The 16120-nt window shown below is 32.2% G+C and overlaps 1 protein-coding gene across 8 annotated transcripts in view; it reads left to right on the plus strand.

The window, feature by feature from the left end:
• Positions 1 to 16120, plus strand: part of TSC22D2 (TSC22 domain family member 2) — a 45441-nt gene that overhangs the window by 16131 nt on the left and 13190 nt on the right. For 3 of the 8 annotated variants that reach the window (XR_002776044.1, XR_002776045.1, XR_002776046.1), the window contains one exon: positions 8208 to 8366. The exons of 4 other annotated variants lie outside the window; for them this stretch is intronic. Coding sequence is in view for 1 of the 4 variants with exons in the window: in XM_023519987.1 (XP_023375755.1) it covers positions 626 to 722 (97 nt within the window). In the remaining 3 variants the exon portion in view is untranslated. Of the gene's footprint in view, positions 1 to 625; positions 5483 to 8207; positions 8367 to 16120 lie in introns of those variants that run through there. One more of the 8 variants, XM_023519987.1, reaches the window with a different exon arrangement.

The following is a 16120-nucleotide window of genomic DNA, read 5'->3' on the forward strand; positions in this document are numbered from 1 at the left end:
TGAAGAATTGTGTTTCAAGCTTTAAAATATATATATAACTCTGACCTCTTGTGTTAGATCTCATCAAATTGCCTTTGTTCATTTTTGACTATTAATTTAAAATTTCTAAAAATTGTACTACTAACTTGGCAAACAAATATTTTGCAGTGTTGATTCTTTTAAATAGAGCCATTCAGGAGTTTAAGGGACTTCAAATCGCTTAGTTGCTTTGAGGTATAAATTTACCTATCAGTGTTGATAGATCACCATATTTCAGGCTATTTATAAAATCTTGGAAATCATTTTCAGTAGAGGCAGCTTTTAAACCCTGTGCCAATTTTCATTAAACCTACCTTAGACATCTGAAGATCCCTGGTTTTGCCTTACTTGAAAGACTGGAATCTTTTTTTCCAGGATTCTTTTCACAGAGTATCTTTTAACCAAAATATAAGTAACTAATATACCTTTCTCACATTGACTTCTTTCATGGCTCCTTTGTTTCCTTCCCTAATAAAATTAGAATTCGCAAGTTGAGAAATTTTTCACCAGTCTGCCTATATTTAGATTTTCTCTCTTTCCATTGATATTTAAAGCTTTATTCGGTTATGGTACTAAAGTTGAAGCTTTCCTTTCCCTTTTCCTGTAGGTGCCATCATTGTTTTCTGGCTCCCCCACTTGTCATTTGCAGAATTCTCAAGGAATCAGCTGAAACCATGAACAAATATAAGGACAGTGTGTACTGATAGCTCAAAAATAATACAAGCCTTTCTTAGGAAGCCTCATATTTGTGTTAACTATTTATTAAAATGAATATTATAGCTTCCATAGTTAGCTTTCTGGGGATTATTTTACTATGAAGGAGTTCATTTTTAATACTATCATAGCCTATTGGCATTTCATTATAGTAGCTTTAAATTTTAACATCCTATTTTTAGCTTTAAAGGACAGCTTTCCAAACTTAGTTATTTATATTGCTTTGTTAAATCAGCACAGTAAGTTTAGAAACTTATCTTGATGACCACTGGAGAGCAGGTGCTTGTTGTGAGTCCTTTGTCTGCAAAAGCTCACAGTGAGAATTTATATTTTACCCTCTTGTAAAGATCAGGTCAGTAAGGTAAAGGAGTACTAGTGGGAAGAAGCTTTAGCTCAAGTAAACTAAAAGAAATCAGGTAGCTTGTAAGGATTAAACTTATTGATAAACACTTGCAGTATTTCTGCCTTAATGAGGAAAATGATAAAATATAGTTAACAAATGAGAGTAACAGTTGCTAAGTGCACCATCCCTTTGGGTCAGCTTGTCTTTCCTTATTGATCAGCACCAATATTTAAAGAGAAATAAGTAGTACACATGACTTATTAACTTAAAATTAATGTCTGTGTGAGTTTATGGTGTGTCTTTTACTAGATACTTGATGATGTCATTTAATTTTTTTGCAGTAATTATTAATTTACATCTAGTTTTAAAATTACTGGGTTAAAAAAAAAAATTCTTGTTTAAGTAACCTAAAGTATTTTTGTAAGAAAAGGCTTCTGGAGTTTCCTGTCATTATTCCCTGTGAAATTTTATTTTTGAAATTAGAAGTAAATTAGAACTAAGCTGCTTGTATGAGACTCTTTTGTTTTGTTTTACTCATCCTCCAAGAAGCTTGGATACATCATTAACACCCACTAGTACTTGTTGACCCAGATGGTAAAACTGAGGATTCTGAACTTGGCTAATCTGGTTTTTGAATGCTCAGTAATATGACTTTTTAAAAATCTTTTCATTGAAGTATAATTTGTATCAGAGAAGACACCATTCATAAATGTACAGCTCAAACTGAACACACTTGCATAACCAGCACCCAGATCAAGATATAGAAAATTATAAGCTGCTTCATGGCCTGTTCATGCCGCTACTTCCTTTCCCCTATACTAACTTCTAATAAGTGGAATCATACGCTATATATTTTGTGTCTGCCCTCTTTAAACCAATATTATATTTGAGATTCATCCATATGATTTAGCATAATTGTAGATCTGAACTACATAATTTTAAAGAATCACCCTAGTGGGTTACTTGTAGGAGATTGTTACTGGTTTAATGTCCTCTCCTAATAATTATATTGTTAAGAGCCTTGAGGGTATGAACCCAGACTGTTTTGTAACCACCCCAAATATATTTTCTAATAATTTGTATCTAGAACTTACATAATTTATTATCTGATTACATTTTGACCATATCCAGTTAAGGATATCTAGTAGAGGATAATCAGAGATGCTGAAAATTAGAGGACAACTTTTTAATGACCTGTCACCATTTAGTACTGGATCTCAGATTTAGATGAAAACCTAGGGACAGGCTTATAAAATGTTCAGACGACATTAAAGCAGGAAGTCATAGCTATCATTGGCCCATAGCATTTATAAATTTAATCTGAAGCATGTACAGAAATTGAGAAATTGAAAGAACTTATATGTAAATTCAAGAAGATTGAAACTTAGGTTGAATATTTAGAGTAAAAAATACCTAGATATATTAATTGACTGCATTTTCTAGTATTGGTTAGCAAGTGATGGTCTTGCCACAAAAGCTAATGAAATTTTAGGCAATGTTTATAAACAACTAAAATAAACAGAAAAAGATGATGACAGACCTCTTGTTCTCCATTTCGATAGGATAGTTACTTTAAATACAAAGCTAACTAGAAAGTCTTTCTTTGTACTCTACCTGGATAGCCAGGTAAGTATTTCAATAGGCAGGCTTACTTTCTGAAAGTAGATGGGCCCCCTGGAAAATAGTCTTGCCATCACTAGATAAAAGGCTGTCTTCCTGGCTGTTAATCAGGAATGTTAACTTTGAGCAAGGTTTAGAGCCAATTACTTTTAAAATCCCTACTCTATGGAGTTTTATTTCCCTTACTCAGTTCTAAATGGAAAAGAATTGAGCTCCTTTACATCTATTTTGTCACCGTTGGCCATGATTATCAGAAAATCTCAAAGAGCTGTGTATTTGCTTAAGGAATGGAAAACTAGCAAACTGTTCTCTGTTAGAGAAGAATCCCATGTCATAGGCAGTTAAGTGGTGGTTCCAAATAGGGAAACCAATCAGCTGGGTCTTAATATGGAAAAAGGTAGAAACATCACATGATTGAAAATAATAGCTACTGCTTAAAATTCAAGCATTTTATGCCTCAGGTACAGCCGGTCAAGGCTTCATTAGGAGGTGGCATTTTGAGTTGGAAACTAAAAGGTGGGTAGAATTTGGTCATGAAGAGTTAAAGAACTGAGGGAAAAGAAGCATTCCAGTTAGAGGAAATACTGTGATCCATTATGAAAGGGCAAGGCTTAGGTGAGAGAACTTAGATTAGATAGAAACCAAAGATACTAGAAAGGTAATGAAGGCCTTAATTAGGCAATGGAGATGAGGAAAGAATGGTTATCAGAAAGTAGGAATTACACAATTGCAACTGATTGTTTATGATAGGGAAGCAGTCAAATTTGACTCCAAAGTGTCAAACCTAATTGACTGAGAGAATGGTAGTACCATTGGACGTTTCAGTGAAAGAATTGCTTTGGCAGGGAGAAAATAGTGATGAAATTCTGTTTTTAGCTACTTTTGGATGAGTCAAAGAACTAGTGAAAAGGTAGAAATATTCGGAGTACAGCTGGAGCTGCAGAGCTGCAGACCTGCATCTTGGTAGAGAAGTTAAGGCTAGAAGAGATTGAAGATTGGCTGACTGACTGACTGACTGACTGACTGACTGATGACTGATTTATAAGTTTATATATAGCACTTCTCCTCTCTTAGCTTTTCTATGGCTAGCTGAAATGGGATACCTGATGTGCTGACATTTTCAGCACATGACCAGACTTCAGAATTGATGATAAGAAATTACTAACTGCTCATTCTTTATTATACACTTATGCCTGTGTGGTTACCATCTTCCTCTTTAGTTAGTAAATGTCCTCAGTGTAAGTCACCACAGCCTACTCTGACAGGTCATGTTAATTATTTTCAGGATTAAGTTTGAAAAATAGTCGAAAAGGTGGAAATAGTTGGTAGCTTATCATTATGTTTGTTGTTAAATTATTTTATTTTTACTTTTTACCAAATGGGTTTTCAGTAAACCAAGCCTTTGAGTAGAACAGAAACTTGTTTTTTTAAGTGTGTAAAATAATTTGCTAAATCAAATTTACTTTTTTCTACAAAATCTAGAACTGTAGCATAGCTTTTTAAGAAAAAACTTACTGAATTTGTTCAAATGAGAAGGAAATTTAAACGCAATCTGGGGTTGTTGAACCAGAACAAATATATAAATCTGTTTTGTTTTGTTTCTATTCTAGTCCTCAATAACTTAAAATTTTAAATTCACATTTCTTCAATGTATTTAAACCAGCAGATCGTTTGGTGATCTTTTGGGAGGAAAGAAATATTAAGTGCAATTTAATTTTTTGTTTTCATTAAGATTTGAGTTGGTAGGTAGTTAGGTGAGAGAAATGACTATATTCTAGCTGACACTCATTATTTGTGTTTGTGCATGCACACATATTAATACTCTAAATCACTCAAATCAGGAAATATATTAGATTTTGTGATTGATATATGGGATTAAAATGTGTTAGCTTGCCAAAAATTAGCTTCCATGTTTAGGTTTCAGTTGACTACTTCTACAATATTTTTCATATTTGACAGAAATAAATTTAAACAGATGGTGATCATTTAGAATGTGTATTCATTGATAAATATCCTTAAGAAATAGAATTTTTATGCCATTTTGTTTCCTGATTATTTTCAAAGTTTGAAAATCCTTCATTATAAATACTAAAAAATTCAAAAGGTGTTCATATTTTTTGTTGTTGTTTTTAATTGTGATATTTGGCCCGGAAATAGTGGTATACATAACCTGTATCCTGGAATCCAAAAACATTTTTTTCTACATATCTACTTGGCATGTAGATATGTAGAAAATATGTAAATAAGGTAGTCTCTTCCCAGACCTACACACTACTAGATGGGGGAACAAGGAGGAAAAAGAATTGTAGTGTCTGACTAATCTCATTCCTTTTGTTCACAGTGACTATTAACCATTGCTCTTCAGAAAATTTATTTGCAGCAGCTGTTTCGGTTTTAGATATTGCTAATTTCTCCAGAAAAAAATGTTGTTGATTGTATGTCTGGGATGAAATGAGATATCAGTTCTTCAAAGCATAATACATGATGGTATCTTATATTTTAAGAACAATTATTTATATTTTCTAAATGATAGTTTTTATTAATAAAATTTCAGTCAAATATGCAGCTTTCTGTTAACAAAGCCTGCAGGCCCTTATTGTATATATTTGAATAATATATAACTGGCTTCTACTTTGTTGTTCCATTTTTATTTTCCTCCTCTATCCCTAATTTCAATTTCTTTTTTTTTTTTTGTATCTCTGTAAGCTGTTTCTACTCCTTTTGAACGAATGAGAAGTATAAATCATTTGTGAATAAACGTGACCTATTAAAAATATAAATAACCTATCTCGTTATAGCTGTTTTTTAAAGCGGTACTAATGAAATTCTTTAAGCTATACATTTTGCATACCTTCCATTAATAGGTGCATTTGATAATAACGCATAACACACTAAACATCTTTTTTTATATTTAGTATCTTGACTCAACCACAGACCTGTGAGATTTCCTGTAATTGTGTTTGTCTTTTTATATGTCAATTTCTTGGAACACACTATTTCCAGTATTCTCATGCTATTGGATATGTTTGGACTAATTTTTTTCTATAAGTTTATCTTTGATATTTCTAGCATCATTTCCCCAATACATAATTTATGGAAATACTGTATGTAATTTCTTGGGGGTATACAGGGTTGCCCGATTTCCACCTTTCTCTATTCAAAAATAAGCATTTCTCACCTTTAAAGAAGCAAGCGTTGATCTGCCATGTTTAGGATTTCTCAAAACAGTCTTTTTAAAGAATGTGGTTTACACTTGAAATTTTGTATCAAATGAATCTAAGCACATTCATTCAGATAGTGAGTTCCTTTAGGAACTCTTGTAGGTTTAATTTTGTGTATCCATTTCCAAATAATGACTTGGAAATTTCAAATCATCTACTTTTTTTTGCCCTGTACTGTTTTGTTCTCTTAATATAAATTCACCATAAAATTAGCTAAACTTAAGCCTAGTTCTGGCTGGACTCCACTATAAGAATTTTTAATAGCATATTCTCACTTAAATGGGATTTTTCCTCCTCACAAATTGAAAAAGAATGAAATATCTAAGGAAATAATCAGGATTTGTTTTTGATAGCAGTCTTGCCAGAGATTCAAGATTATGATTGAGATATTAGAACAGGTTTCTAAGTAAATATTCATTTTTAGGAGAATTCTAATTTTAAATTAAATTTAAAGGATATATAATTAATCTTAACTCTATTCATCCACAAGCCCTTCAGTTACCTAATTTTATTTCAGATTTTTGATAAGGATTTCTTACATGTTGGAATTTAGTGACAAACTCTTCAAGTTTGACCCCTATACTTGGTAGCAACTAATTTTGAAAATGCATGCTCAGAAAAATTTTTATATAGAAGTTTTTAATATTTTTAAATGTACATAGCTCTTAAGTTTAAATTTTACCATACATTTGTATAATGCACACACATTAAAAAATTGTTTTTATGAGCTTCATAGTGAAATAACTAAGTTTGCTTTATATGGCTGGTATAAATTCTATCTTCCAGAGTCTTTCCAGGTATTTATCATAACAATGCTTGTTGTAGCAGGCCCTTTAACAAAGAGTCTGGTAGTCTGCCTTTGAATGACCAGTTCATCAAAGCCTTACAGACATACACATATTTCAGGAAGCATTTACTTTGCTTTATTGCCTGGGTATTGTATCTTATCATGAGACTTGTCCTACAAGAGTAAATCATCAAAATAACATTTTTTAAAATTATGGAAGTATTTTTGTTGATAGGAGACAAGAGTTACATTAAAACTTTCTAAAAACATTTTGGTAATATGTTGATGAAATGGCCACAACTTTATTATTTAACCTCATAAGTATGGATTTTTGCCTTCACCAGGTGATTACATTTTAAGGCTGTGCTTTGACAAACAACATTAAAGTATGATTTTATTGAAGTCAAATGTGTTGTGAGATTACATTTGGAAAGATTATATTTGTAAATTGGAAAATCCTAATAGTTCTTCAGATTGTGTGGAAGACTTTTAAATAACCATGTGTAATAGAAAAAGTCCATTAAAATTTAAAATGAGTAACAGCATAACTCCAACCACAACATTTCGGTCAAATATCTCTGGAGATGGCTGCAGAGTTTCCTTTACAATGCTGTCTTTGACTTTTCAATAGCTTCACACATATTGATCTTTCTCAGTAATGGCCTCCTTCTTCCCCTCTCTCCCTTGCCCCGTTATGTCATTAGGGGATTAATTCAGGTAAAAATATACCCATAAATATGTGGGTTGCCTTTTCTGTGGATTATTGGCAACTGAAAATATGAGTATTCTTATCAGACAGAAAATTTCATTAATATTACCCTTCAGCAATTAAAATAGATGCACAATTCAAAGCTTTCTTAAAAAATTTAATGAATTTAAGATTATAGTCTTAATTAATTTTTACCATTATTAAATCTTCCTATTCCTAATTTTCTTATGTGCCCATACACAGATGAACAGTAGGACCACTTCTTAATAGGACACATTGTTATGGCTATTATATAAAAATAACATTTTATTTTTTCCATCATGTCGTCTAATTTTAAAATAGGGGGTGGTAGAGACAGACTAGGATTTAGGTATAAAAATTGCTGTCTTGAGCATTTTAATAGTTGGTATAGATTATTACTGATCCAGCCATCTGTGCAATAAGTCTAGAAACTCATATGGTTGTGGACCAGAAAATAGAATTCCAGTGCCACTCTACAGAACTACAAAGCTGTCTACAGCAAGTTATGGTGTTAAATCAATTTCTGGATCATGATCTTAAACTTATAATTGATTCCATTTCTACTTGACTCTTTACTAACAAGTAATAGCCTGAAAGTCCATGTTGAAATTTAAAGTTTGAAGTATTCAGATCAAATATGAAATTATTTTACATTAAAAAAAATACTTAAGTACAAAATATCAGTTGTGTATCATGGTAAAACATAAAACTTTGCTATAAAAGTTTTTAAAGGCTATTTGATTAAAACACTTATTTACTTAAACTCTTTGCTAGAATTTTTTTTAGAATTCAGCATCGGAGGAGGAATGTGACATAATAATGATCGAAAGCCGAAAGTTTAAAAGTTGTGATGCCCTCACATGGTTGGAGGGTTATTCTAGCTTCTAAGGACTGAATGTTGTCCACAAGAGTGTCTCATCAGGTCATAAATTGGTAAGACTTAATGGATTAGATTTTATGTATTATACCTGATGTTATTGTATTGAGATGAATATTTATGAACAAAATGAGCACATTGTATAACTAAGAGTATAGTATTAAATATAAGTTAAAACTTGGAATTTTAAATACGTGGAAGTATGTACTCCTTTCAAAGTCTCATGAGGCTAAAGGCCATATCTTTGCATTGGTGTTTAATAAATAATTAGTTTAAAAAATAAAGTTACATCCTGTATTATAGTAAGATTATTTAAATACTGATATTGCATCTGCTGTAGATGCTTATAGTATAGGTAAGGGCCCCAGATACTTTCTAGTTATTATCCCAGGAGATACTTGAGAAATAATATATTAATCTTTTATTTCTTGGGGAAAAAAAAAAACATTCATTTTCTTTATAAAATAGAGTTTAAATTTTATTGCTTTGGGGATTTTATTTTTCTTAATAAAAGGCTTTTTTCTTCTAGCTGTGTCTGTAAATAAAGCCAAGAAAATTTTCTCAATTCTTACATTGAGAACACCTAGCATGCCAATATCAAATGAAAATGATATATTAGAAGTCGGTATACATTTTTGTATACCCTGAAAATTAAAACATTTCCTTTCAGAATTATATTCTGCTTAGAAAACAAAAATTTTAACCTGTTTTGTATACCTTTTTATTTTGCTTTGTTTTTCCACAGCCGTATTTTGTAGGGGGTGGTTCTTGGAATAATACAGTTTAGATTAGAATAAGATCTTATTCTGCAATCCAAAGATATATTTATTTTGTAGATGAAGAAAAAGAACCTGGGTTAAGATATATGTCCAAGGTCATACATTTGTAGAATTAATATTTTTGTCAAAATATGGTGTAAAATCCTACAGGTCTATCAAAGATTATTCAAAATTAACACCTAAACAGACTACCATATCTGTTTCTGACTTTTTTCTTAACCAGAGATATGTTATTCTCTACACACACACTCACATCCATCCTTCCTTTTGAACAATGTTCTAAATTGTTTCTGATATGGGATTCCATGACTTCGTATTGATCATATTCTATACACTTAGATTTCTTAAACCAATAATTGCAATCAGTGATAGTCTGGAAAGAAATACAACAAAGAAACAATAGTTGTCCCTTATTCTGTATACTCTTTTTTTTTCCATTTTCCACAATAAATCTACATAACTTTGGTAATTAGAAAATAATTTCTAATTTCTTAGTGTAGGATATTCATATCTAATAATCATTGGATGAGCTTCAGGGGATCACGAACCCTATGGAATTTTGGATGAACTTTATGTATGTTCGGTTTTCAATGAAAGTTTCAGAGCATCTGTCAGATTTCCGAAAACAGTTGAGTAATATGGCTAATGAATGTGTCTAAGAGACAAGCCTTGTTAGACACCTAAGTGTGTAACTTATGAAAAAAATTTTTAATGAGTACACTGATTCTATAACTCTTATTGATATTTATCCACGGCTAGTTCATTATAAGTGACCAGTAGACTGATGGAACAAATCAGAGCCTAGCCACTTTAATTTAGGAATTTCATATTATTGAATCTCTGCTCCAATTGTTTATTGATTTCTCCACAGAGTAGTTGTGTTTTGAGTGATTACAATGTGTCATATACTGTGCTGAGTATTTTTAGCATGTTATCTCATTTAATTTTTATAACAGCCATGTTATAGAGATACTATCAATATCCTCAAGTTTACAGAGAAGGCAATTAATTGAAAGTTTTACAGACATTAAATAACTTGCTCAGGCCACAGAGCTGTTTAGCTATGATTCAAATCTAGCTTTCTAACAGAAACTTGGGCTCTCAATTTAGGTATGCCAGTATGCAGAGTAGTCCTGGAAAACTTGAAGAATAAGAGAGAATTTATGCTGTGTGAAGATGTGAATACATAAATTCGATTTCCTTTGACCTTAAGTAGCAATGGGTCATCTCTATTATATAAAATGTATTGGACTGATATTTTGACATCTGCGAAATTATCCCTTCCAGTTTTTCTTTCCACTTCGCCGATCGTTTCTTTTCAGTATCCTTGGCAGGCTTTTCCTGTTTGTTCAAAATATAAATTTGGTCAGTTGCTATCTAAAATTAAGTATTTATTGCATTAGGAAATAATCTCTTCAAATTTAATACTTTTCATTATAGGCAAATTTATTATATGTGTATGATAAAAGGTTTAGTACTTACTAGTAGAATTGTACTAAGTGTAATCATTAAGGAACTCACCCTTTAATATTTAGGATTTATAAATAGCAAATACTGAAAAGTGGTTTAAAAAACTGCTTTAAACTGCAGATGTTTCTAGGGTGAGGGGGAAGAATCACGTATAAAACCCCCTACTAAGTGCTACATCAGTTTCCCATTTGTCCTTAGTTGAGAGTAATTCTATTAAGAAACCTCTTTTATGTCTACTTTTAAAATATTTATGCAGCAAATTTAAATTTTGGTTATGTGGAATTTTTTATCAAACACCTGCTTTGTGTGAATCCTTTGGTTTAATTTTATTCTCAAATGAGCTCCAAACCTTATAATTGTTCTCTATTTTTAAGTGTTTATAAAACTGTTCTTTTATCTAAATATGACTTAAAGTTAAATCCACAATAATAGTACTGCTTAAAAAAATAAATAAAACCATAAGAATATGTTTATTCTTCAGTTAAATTGAAGTAGTCTGCAGATTAAGTATAAACTTAATTTCTTCAGGGCCATGGTTAAAAATGTACAGATGATAGGTCATCAGAGTATGAGAATCCTATCTTAAAAGTCTTCTTTTAGATAATACATTTGTACCACAGCTACTTTAGTAGTAATGTATTTGCCTTTTCAAAATTAAAACTATGGAAAGTTTGGGAAATAAAATAAGAACTATCAAACCTAATCCAAGTTTTTTTTTTTTTTTTTTTTAAGTAACACTATTACAGTCTCAACATTCACATATTCCTTCCTGATTTTGAGTATATATGCATAGATATTAATAGTTACGATCATGGTTAAGTAGCTTTTAAGTCGTTTTTTAGTGTTCTAACTATTTGTCCATTTGTACAAAGCTAATACTGAGATGTCATAGATTTTGGATTTTGGACTGATATTTTGACATCTGTGAAATCATCCCTTCCAGTTTTTCTTTCTGCCTCGCTGATCATTTCTTCTCAGTATCCTTGGCATGCTTTTCCTGTTTGTCCCTTTAAGTATTATTGGTGTCCTCAGGATGTCATCCAGACCCTCTTCTCATATTCTTCATCACACTAAGAGCATATAGATGGTGTTGGGTTTCACTTACATGTTGTATGAAGCGATCTATATGCTCTAGGTGCTCAAATTTGTTACCTAGGCTTCTCTCCTTACATTCAAACTCCCCCTATCTCTCATAGCTAGTTAATCATACAGTGCTACCATGTTTGCCTCCTGAGTATTTCCTCAGCTTTACCATCTCTCTCATCTCCATCCAGGGGACTCTCCTTTCTTACGTGGAAATACAACAACCTTCTAACTGGTCTTCATTATTTGAGTTTTCTAACATGAATAACTGTACCACTGTTCTTTTTACTTGGAACATTTTTGTGTATGTCTCTTTTCGTCTCCAACTTCAGAGGTACATCCTCCACTAAACATTTGTTCCTGACTGTGCCCCCTAAACACCCTCTAAAATCTTGCCCTGTCTTAGCATTTATCAAGCCTATAACTTGTCTGTCTCCTGCACTAAACTGTAAACTCATAAACTCTGGGATTATGTTTCTTTGATATTGTAACCCTATAACAGCATTTGATAAATGTTTAAGTACATTAAAATCCCTCTGCAATATAGCATCACAAAATTTGGTATCTGAAAGGATGTTAGAAATTATTATATACAGTTAAAGGCAAGAGTCAGATGTAGAAACCAGATCACCTAATTCCTAACTCAATGCTTCTTGTGTATTTTGTGATATTTAGATTTTGTCACTATACCTTACTAATACAAATGATATAGTTAACATATTAAGTGTTTACCATGTGCCAGACACTAATGTATTATCTCACTGAACCCTAGTATCTGGTCCTAATATCCTTTGGAGAGGCTAAATAACTTGGTGAAGTCGTATCATAAAAGTGATGGAGTTGGAATTCACACCCGGGTATGACTCCAGAGCTAAAACCTTTTATTCAGGACCACGTCTGAGTTTATATTCTGAGTCTAAAATTATAAATCTGGCTTGGAAGAGGATTTAGTGGTCATTTATTGCAGCCTTTTTTCTCATACTTGAATCATGTCTACCACACACCTTCCAAGTGGTAATCTAATCTTTGAACACCTCCAGTGATGTTTATCTTGTCATCCTGGTCTCCTTTTTCCATTTCTCTTTTGTACAACAGAGAATCTGTAACAGGAAGCAGAAAAATCAGATGATTGCCATCACTTAAAGCATTTAGTCAAGAAATTAGGTTCGTGTAAAAACACAGGCTGCACTACAAATTCTGTGGAAACATTGAGCTGAGAACATTTTCTAGTTATTTCTGTGTTTTCATAGCTGCCATAATCAAGAATATGGGTTCCCATTCATTGCCATAAGTCATTGGTGTTAATACATATTTCTAAAGTTCTTTTTCAAAAACTGGATAAGGAGACATTGTTTAGCATATTAGAGATCACAAGGATGTTTGCTCCGTAACTATTGGTTCTGGTGATTTCATGAGACTCCTTATGTATACTTTGATCCACTCTGTAAAAAGAGTGAAATACACTTGAATTTCTTCACACTCCTGGATCTAGTTCACTTAGAACTTCTACTTGTTCATGAGGCATGTTTAAAGGCATAGCAGTTTGAATTGTCTGCAGTAACTTACTAGACCAAGCCAGTAAGCTTTTAGCCTCCCCTTTCCACCTTTAGGATAGCTTTTGGTTTCTTCTTCCCTTTAGATGCAGTTCTAATTGTCTATATAGTATAATATTGGGCAGTTGAAAGAACCCACAGATGGATATTTATGGGTATGATTATACAATTAAGCCTTTTACAAGGTTTACAAAATGATTTCTCCCTAGATCTGTGATTCTAAGATAAAAAGGTCTTTGTCAGGATTTTTATCTAAAAAGGATCGTTAAGAGATTTTAAAGTCTACTTTATTTTCCACAAAGACTTTGTCATCACCATGATCAGTATATGGAACTGCTAAGTTTTACTGGTATAATTTTGTCAAAAGTAACCTGAAAATCCATAGAGCTTTAGCTTTTCTGTTCCTCAAACCTAAACAGTGTTTCTCCTTATTTCAGTTACCTATATTATAGAAACTGCTAAATTTCTTCTTCCTCAATGAGTAACAACCAAACGCAAGGAACATCACAAAAAGGTTTATTGGCTTTGTATTTAAGCAATCTTTGTCAGAAAAAAAAATTCTCAGGAGGTCTACCCATTTATCTGTGGAAGAATCAAAGGTGTGGGGCCTCTTGGCAAGAAAGGAAGAGCACAAAGAAAATGTAGGTGAAGCATCTGGTTTCAGATGACAGTCTTTAGAATCTAAATTGAATTAACAAATTTTCAGGTCATGACTTAAGTCTAAAATTCATTATAAAAGATTTTATACAAATTGATGTGTACAAACTATAGTAAAATTCTGTCACTATATTAGAGAATTGTATTGCCTAGATTCAAGGACACAGATCTAGATTGAAATGAGAAAAAATTGTTAGTTAAAAATTTCTTGTCAATGAAAATGTACCTAGTTGAGTACACAGTTCTCCTTAAGTGAAAAAACCTTAAAACCCTTTAGATTTTATAGTAGTGCTACTTTGTTCTTTTCTCTATTATCTTGTACCAGAATCTCTTTTTGAATTAGGTAATTCTAAAGCAGTGATTTTCAACTAGAATAGGTGGTTTAGAAGCAAAGCAACACTTTATCCCATTCTTCTGATTTGTTTTTCGTACTATTTATTGTTGAAAACTCATATAACACTAAAGGAAGACATGGAATATTTTTAGCTAAACATTGTTTTGGAAATTTTTGTTTTAAATTAATTTAGTTATATCTCAGTGGCCTTTGGAAAAATTTCCCACAGTAAGTTAAGATTATTTTTATCCTGCACAATGAAACATTGAGATCCTAAAGAGGATCAATAAGAACCTTTAATGTTCAATCCACAGGACTGCTGTGCTAATAAATATTGACGTAAGTTTAAATCTCAAGTCAAACAATTTGTATTGTGTATATTTGGTGAATACATTCAATCTTTAGCATGTAACTGAGTACATAGAAATCAAGTAAATTTAAGGTATAACTAGGATTGTTTCATTCTTTGGGTGAGGCATAAACACAAAAGCTGTTTCTTAATACTAATTATAATTGATTTTTATTTGTACCTCACTTTATCACTTGTAATTTAAGGTACATTGGGTTAGTCATCCTTCTACAGTGTCTAAATCCAAATTGCTCCAAAGAATAGAAGGAACTAATTTATTTTAAGTGCTTGCTATTGTAAAAAGTCCATAATCCTCACAGTAATCCTTTAAGGTAGATATAACCATGACTCCATTTTATAGATAAGGAAACTGGTTTCACTGTGTTAATTTGCTGTGATCACCCAACTTGTGAGTAGCGGAGTTGGAATTTAACGCACGTTCATATAATGCTGAAGCCTGTGCTCTTAAACCACTTTATTGTTCCTTGAGAATTCAGCCTTTTGCTTAGGCAGCTGCTCAGAGGTAAGCTTTCTTACCCCAGAATGTCTGCCCCCAGAATGACGTATAGAGCAAAAGAGATTTAAGCCAAGGGGTAGTAACCTGATAACCTAGAAGACTAACTCTTCGGGGTATATATTTCCAGTACTTTATATTTGTCAAAGATGAGCAGTCTAATTCTTTGCTCAAACCTAAGGCAATCTAAAACTTTAAAACTTGCCAAATGCAGAACATTCACCAACTTATTAAAAATAAAATAGACCAGATTTTTCCTTCTATGATATTCCCTTTGTTGTATTAAGGGGTGATGACCATGCTTGGTGTGCTGCCCCTTTGGTCTAAATCAGAATGAAGCAACTACATCTATTAAAACCTCATTGTACTCTTTCTTCTGGGTTTATCCCTATTTTAAATAATTCCTTCATAGCTTCCGTTTTATTTATTACTGTCCTTGGACTTTGGGGACAAATCGAGAAGGGATATAAAGTAGAAAGGAAAATTAGTTGATAACCTAGGAACAAAAGCTAAGTTTTAGTCAGATAATCCTAATGGCCAGCCTAATATAATTTTAATTTGTCAAATACATTGTCCATAGAATTATGCTTTTTATGTAAAGCTGTTTTAAGTAACATCTCTGCACCTTCAAGAAATGGGAATAAATGAAAAGATTAGCTATGAAATGAGCAAAATTATCTATGTACTCTTCACTGGTAGTTGGCATTTGGTATTCGAGGGAATAGTCTCATTTTTACTCATTTGGTTAAGCTTCATTGTGGAAATGGGATTAAGAAAATTTGTTTAAGAATCACTCTTTAGTTGGGGGGAAAAAATAGAATGCTTGAGAAAGGAGGGAATTATAAAACCAGTCGATGAAATAATTAGGTTTCCCAAGAAGAGTAGTTTCTTCCCAAGCCCATTTCCATAACTCTTCACATGTTGGTGTTCTCCAGTGTTTTGACTCCATTTGTCTTCTCACTGTTTAAGCATCATCATCTCACACAGTTTTAGCTACCTACCACATTCTGACAACTCTCATATCTAGACTTCTAGGCTAGATACTACTCAAGTTCTAGAGACCTATTTTCA

Source organism: Pteropus vampyrus, unplaced genomic scaffold (genome assembly GCF_000151845.1).
Source record: "Pteropus vampyrus isolate Shadow unplaced genomic scaffold, Pvam_2.0 Scaffold242, whole genome shotgun sequence".
Classification (NCBI taxonomy): domain Eukaryota; kingdom Metazoa; phylum Chordata; class Mammalia; order Chiroptera; family Pteropodidae; genus Pteropus; species Pteropus vampyrus.